Genomic DNA, 6,852 nt, shown 5'->3' with positions numbered 1-6,852 from the left:
TCTACATAAGGATCTGGCCTCGTACTGTGTTATTAAAAGAATTGCCCGTCAAGCACATCTTAGATAGAGTTGAATTGGTTAAGGTTTCCCTTGAGAGGATTCATTCATGTTCTATCTTTTGTAAGAGAATGAATATTTCATAAGCAATTCGAAACCATTTTCTCGGACATCATAAGTAATACAATTACCTATCTAATTCAATGGAACGGGTGTTGTTGTCTGTGCTGCTTCTACCGTTATATTCTTTGGAGAAAATCCTGCAGCAAGTTTCATTTCCAGCTGCATCTGAAAACTTGACACAAAAGGTTAAGCTTTGCTTTTATCTACTACAAAGTAGCATATACTTAGTGCGGTTACAGGAGAAGCGGAAAATTCCTGACATAGTTTTTGTTGCATTGCCGGTAAAATGGCTGAAGTTCCGTATCTCCTTGTACTGAAAACTCCAATCCTTCTCCTGCATAAATTTCAGCATAAGTTTAGAATATTGACGTGTGAGTTGGGGGCAAAAAAAGGTATCACTAAACCAAAAAATTTGGTCAACTTGGTAAGAAATATATAATGAGGACATCTGAATTGCAGTAAAGGATTCAGTATCAGAGTCCATTTCAGCTTCTGGATCCTCTTAATAGCCAACAACAACATGAAATTGCAACAAATAACTTGACGTAGTGTGGAATCCAATATTGAAACATGAACTGAAAGGACTTATTTCCTTGAAGAATACAGGGAACAAAGAAAACTTGAAGATCATTAAATTCCAACTACTAGTATTATAACCTAATTATTTGTTTCTATTCTTACAGTTTTTTTTTGGTTATGTGAAGTTCCCCGCAGTTTAAAGATAATTATTATTCCACTATGCAAGTGGATTTGGTGGATGCATATGCAACATAGATCTAACTCAAATCCAACCTTCTTTGGCATAGCAAATTGAGATACAACTCAAATGCATCGAATATGAATACATCCGGCAATATCCAATAACAATCTAAGTTCTAAATAATAATTAACAGTAAAAGTCCATGGAAAGCTAGTTGTATTATGAGCCATATGAGGTGCTACCGGTCGGCAATGCCATCCCCCTCTTCAAAAATATGAGATGCATAAAAATGAATCAACTAGCGACACATTCAATAAACATCGAGGTAAAAGTAGTTTATCTATCCAGAATCGCCTTCGAACCATACATATCTTGCATAAAGATGAGTAATTAACCGCACATACTAGCCCATCCCATGTAGCAATAAATTTGACTATAGAAACATTTGTAGTAAAGATTCTTTTCCCTCGTCCACATCAATCGTTTTCTAATATTGTTACCAAAATTTATCTTAAAGAGTTCCCTGGAGTGGGGGTCTAATGTGAAGCTAATCACCATATAAGAATCCTAGTTTTCCGTGGCTCTTGATGTGGAGTATTGGTTGGCCTGAAAACAGGGAGCTATGAGACAACAACAACAACGCAGACTTAATAAGGCCGCAAGATCATGAATCCTACTGGGTTTTCCCTCCATGTTCTTAATCAATAAATAAATCCAACATGTTAAAAGCTCTCCTCTTGACCAATCTAGTGGGCCCCCACCAGCCCATCTCCCGAGGCGAGATCCGTCGCTACCGCTTTGGCGGCCTTTGCCACGTCGGACAACCGGAAAGCGCATAAATCGCTGCTAATCCCAATCCGCGTCCAATTCCAACAGCTCATCTACTCTCTCTCTCTCTCTCTCCTTTCTTCTATAAAGTGCAAAAACCTTATTCCGAAACTCAGAAACTCTCTCTCTCTCTCTCTCTCTCTCTCTCTCTCTCTCTCCTTTCCTGCATAAATTACAAACCCTAATTCCGAAGCCTCACAAACTCCATAACCCAATCTCTCTGTTGAACCGATTCTGCTCTTCTTCCCGAGCGGCGCCATGGCTGAAGGCGCATCCCCTCCCGCCGTCGACAACCTTGACGGTTAGTTGTTCCAAATTCTCTCCCATGTTAGGGATTAATTTCTAATTTTCATCTCTATTTTGATCCAGTTGCGAAATCTTCCACCTCTTACGATTCTTTTTTTTTTTTCTTTATTGGATCCAAGATCACAAATCTTGCCTTTATCTTTCAGGAAAACTTGATAAGGTTTCGATCAGGCGTGGCGGAAAAGGAAGATCCCCTGCTTCGATTAATGGCGGGTATCGATCCAACTCTTCGTCGGCGAGGTCGACTGGGAGCTCGCCGGCTTCCGATTGGGCCCGGACGCCTGGGCAGCACAACCGGCAATTCAACAATTCGAGTTCGAGGTCGCTGGAGGAAGGAGATGATGGAGATGATTTGGCGGGGGCGGCGGAGAAGGCTAGGGCCAGTGGAGGGACTCCGTTGTCGAGGGATCAGAGGGAGGCGATAAGGTTCTCGATGGTAGGGAGGAAGAAGGACTTCAAGCACATGGAGAGGGTCGATGGCCGGTGGATCAATGTGCTCGAGGGGCTCGAGCTTCATACTGGAGTTTTTAGTGCAGCGGAGCAGAAGAGGATTGTGGCTTGCGTCTACGATGTTCAGGAGAAGGGGAGGAATCGGCAACTCAGAAGTATGATCTTGGTTACCCTTCTTGCACTTTTATTTGTGGTGATAAGAACATGCAGGCGCTGGTTACTGCTATGCCAATTGCCAAGAGTTTTTTATGTTCTTGCACTGCATTGTGTCATACTAGAATCGCCATGAAAATGTTATTTGCTTTATCGTTATAAAATATAATCTTGATTTTGTGCTACGTGCAAATCTAGTTATGGTTCTGATATGCATAGATCAATGCAAAAATTTGCTGTTGTAGTATAGAAATTTTTTTTAATTACATGGAAAGTGTAGATTGAGGCAAAATTGTGCATTATAGGAAAAAATCATGGCATAGTGTAGAACAATCATAAACTCTTTGATAAATAAATATCCTGTATGCAGACTGCCACTTGGGAATTTTGTTAACTTTAATGTTACGAGCTGTCAATATATAAGCTTCTTGCTGGCACGAAGAGAACAGTAGCATGAGATGTAATCAAGGCCTTTATCTTGCATGCGAACTACCAGTTAGAAAATATGTTCAATATATTAATGTTATAAGCTTTTTAGTTATAGGATAAAAGTTGGAGTGATGAAAAAAGAAATTCAACAAGAGATTTATTCAAAGTCTTCCTTTTTTTTTTGTTCTCTATCAGATGTCTCTGAAGAGATCATTCAAAAGCTTTTATACAACCTTCTCTGAAGATTTGATATATGGTTTATTTGATGAAACATTTTTTTTTTTGAAGCCTGTAAAAGAAATCCTTCGTGGTCTGGGGAGATCTCCTGTCCTTCTATATTTATAGTCAGACTCTTTTGATCACCTTGATTAAAATTGGGGCCCCGTTTATTAACTAGACTGCATCATTGAGGGGAATTAACATCCCATGGCAAACAGTATAATATTCTCTCCCCGCTTTGCTCATTTACTGCATGAAGGATGACGGACATACACCTGATGTTCATTTATCAATCACGAGTTCAATACTTTCTTGAAAAAACACTTCACTGACATTGACTGGTTCTGGTATTTAAGTAGCTTTAGAGCTGCCATTGACAGTTTCTAGTGTTAGCTATCTTTATTCCTTGCAAATATTCTGACTGATATAGAATGTAATCAAAGCTCTTTTTCTGAAATTCATTTTCATTTTTAAGGATGCTATCATCAATATGCTATTCTTCTGCCCAGACTTGCAGAACATATGGTGCATGGAAGAATGAAATGTTATATCCATCAAAACGCTCACTGTTTTGTGCAATCTTTATTCTCTTGTGTAATGTTGGGTAACAGGAGGGAGAAGAGTTGCAGCAAATTTTTTACTTGCATGTCAGTTGAGTGTGGAGAAACTATGTCAGGGTGCCCTGTTGATGCACATGCATCAGATAACTTCCACACTCCATAGAAAACTTATTCATTAATTTCATTTTGACTTATCTAAAATAAGAGTTAACAGACTGTTAGATCAACTTGTTAAGAACATTAGCAATTACCATAAGTTTTGTTCAGGACTTACATTGCAATGAATGGTTACTGTGTTACACATAAGTAACAAATATACAAGCTACTGCTATTTGAATCTCAATACTTGATTTTATGTACTAAATTTTATGGAATTTGTTGTTCTGTCACTTGTATTTCAGTATTAAAATATGGAAAGTTATGCATCGAACTATATCTTATATTTTTTTCATATTTTTAATGTAAAATTGCATGGGTAATTAACTTTTGATTCTCTTATTTAAACTTTGATTTTTTGGCCCTAGGACGCACATATTCGGAACCACGAAAATGGATGCGTGGGAAGGGGCGTGTAACGATACAATTTGGATGCTGCTACAACTATGCAGTGGTATGTGTATTGCTTGCCATAACTCGCAGCATTTCCACCTTTATAGCTATGTTGGCCGATGTGATTCTTACCACAAGTTATGTACTTTGCAGGACAATTATGGGAATCCTCCAGGCATAATACAGGATGAGGAAGTAGATCCTATGCCGCCCTTATTAAAAACAATGATCAAGAGAATGGTTGCATGGCATGTCCTTCCTCCCACTTGTGTCCCTGATAGTTGCATCATCAACATATATGATAAAGATGACTGCATTCCTCCTCACATAGATCATCATGACTTCCTCCGGCCTTTTTGCACTGTCTCCTTGCTATCGAAGTGTAATATTTTATTTGGCAGAGAACTTAAAATAATGGGACCAGGAGAATTCTCAGGATCTACCGCAATACCTCTACCTGTTGGGTATGCTTATTATCTCCTTTGTTTATCACTATGATGCTACTTATGTTAACTGCTATTGGTAGTACACATACCTCTGGACAAGCTTAACTATAATAGGTTCTAAACAGTTTAAAATAGGATTTTGCTTTTTTTTCATATCTTTTTTCACTTCGCAGTTCTGTGCTTGTCTTAAATGGCAATGGTGCTGATGTGGCAAAGCATTGTGTGCCAGCTGTCCCCACTGAAAGGTAGTGTCTATACTTGGAAGTTTCTTCCATGCAGTTTATTCATGTGATTGAGTTATTATATCTGCAACTTACTGCCATTTCTAACCGCTTCAATCACATTACCTATTGCACAGGATTTCTATTACGTTCAGAAAGATGGATGACAGTAAGCTTCCTTACAAGTTCTCACCTGACCCGGCTCTGCAGAATCTTCATCCTCTTGCATATCCACCAATAAAATCCCCAGTGCAACAAGTAGCTAACACACTTTCTCCAAATCAGCAGCAAATTACTCCAGAAGCTCAAGTTCTGGGTAAACATATGCACTGCCACTGGAGCCATAATTCGAAGGCCCAGGAGCAAGTAGAAATTGCTGGGCTGGCTTCTAGGAGCCCCTTTAAATTGGGTTCAGATGATTTTCCTCCACTGGGTTCGAGTTCAGCAAATGGCCGATCAAACAAGCCAAGCCGTCCATTGCGGCAGGAACTTGAGCAACAGAAACTTTAAGATATTTTTGTAGTTATATGTCAGGCATTCGTTTTGTTATTTCCGTAATATGTTGCATGCCATGATCAGGTTGTAATCTATCTATCGTCAATACAGGTACACTTACTGTTTCTTATGATGAAGTTTTACTGGTGCATGTTCTCTGTGGAGCATGCTGGTAAAATTTGAGATGTCACGCAACTGGATGGTCCTAATACAAGCGAGTCAGTGGAATGCTTTTAGATTAATGGGAGTGGTTTAGGTCTGTTGGGGGTCCGATGCAGCACTTTTATCGACCATTGGATTACCATCGTGATACGTAACTGGCATGTGCTTTGAAGCTGTATCTGGGGCTCCCTGATATCAGCAATCTCAAAGCTCGCCGATCATGGATCACGATGGTGATCCAACTGTCCCTTCTGTATCGGACCAGCTGCTCGTCCGATGAGCTTTCAAACCTGAGCCTCTCCCATGTGGGCAATGTGAGGCATGAAAGATGGTGCAGATTGATAAGCCCTCGATCAATAATGGGTCATTTAGGGGGCTCTTAGCCAGCCAAATCATTATGTTGAAATTTTGTTGTGCACGTTAGATTTAGATGTAAGTGCACCATGCTGTGTGGTTTGGAGTTCAGACTGCTAACGATCTAGATGACGCTCCATCCCGGAAGAATGTAAAGTTTCTTTTTCAAATATTTGTATTTATGTCATTTATGAGCATCACTATTCACCTGACTGATGACAGATAAATTAGAATTTGCCCTTCTTATAACAGAAAGGAAGAAAGGCTGCACACATTACGATCATCCAAGTTCAAATACTTGAAGATGCTGATGCACCACCCAAGACTTATACCCGAACCTCTAAGCTAAATTGACAGGTGTGACTACTTAGGCAACCCCAATTCACAATAGGATCTGAGCTCTTGGTATCTTATTACAGATCATTAGGCCTCTCAAGCTTGATTAAATCCAGTGATTTTTCTTCAGTGAGCTCTTTGAAGTTCAGTTGATTTGGAAAGCTGATAGTGTCTTGCTTTTATTTACTCAAATCATAAATAAAAATTTAGATAATTCTGAAACTACGATACCATGTGAACTCTGTTTAATGCAGCCCAACACAGTGGTGAGCAACAGAAAGGTACACTGCATAACTTTCAAGAAAACAATCATGCCATTACAGAAGCCAAATGCAAGAGAAGCATAGTTGAATGTTTTGGTCAGAGAGAAACAGTACCATAAGATCACGTTCTGTAAAGAAAATATTAAAGTTGTAGTGAAAAGAGTACTAATTTGGTACTTAAATCTTCCTTAAAAATCTAAAACCTTGTTCTGAGAAAACCATATCCTCTAAATCTTAAAACTATGAGAGATATTATCCAGT

At 39.2% G+C, this 6,852-nt stretch overlaps 1 protein-coding gene across 1 annotated transcript; it reads left to right on the top strand.

Moving 5' to 3' along the window:
* The first annotated feature begins 1,712 nt into the window (after positions 1–1,712).
* LOC120107007 (RNA demethylase ALKBH9B-like) lies at positions 1,713–5,905 on the top strand. The gene is made up of 6 exons (XM_039120150.3): positions 1,713–1,949; positions 2,101–2,559; positions 4,290–4,375; positions 4,468–4,778; positions 4,934–5,005; positions 5,119–5,905. The coding sequence occupies exons 1-6, from the start codon at positions 1,907–1,909 to the stop codon at positions 5,489–5,491; spliced, it is 1,344 nt and encodes a 447-aa protein (XP_038976078.3). The 5' UTR covers positions 1,713–1,906; the 3' UTR covers positions 5,492–5,905.
* The last annotated feature ends 947 nt before the right edge of the window (positions 5,906–6,852 follow it).

Source organism: Phoenix dactylifera, chromosome 2 (genome assembly GCF_051530095.1).
Source record: "Phoenix dactylifera cultivar Ajwa chromosome 2, Ajwa_hap1_PhDact_Kaust_v1.1, whole genome shotgun sequence".
In the NCBI taxonomy this organism is placed as follows: Eukaryota; Viridiplantae; Streptophyta; class Magnoliopsida; order Arecales; family Arecaceae; genus Phoenix; species Phoenix dactylifera.
This window is presented reverse-complemented; position numbering and strand designations above follow the sequence as displayed.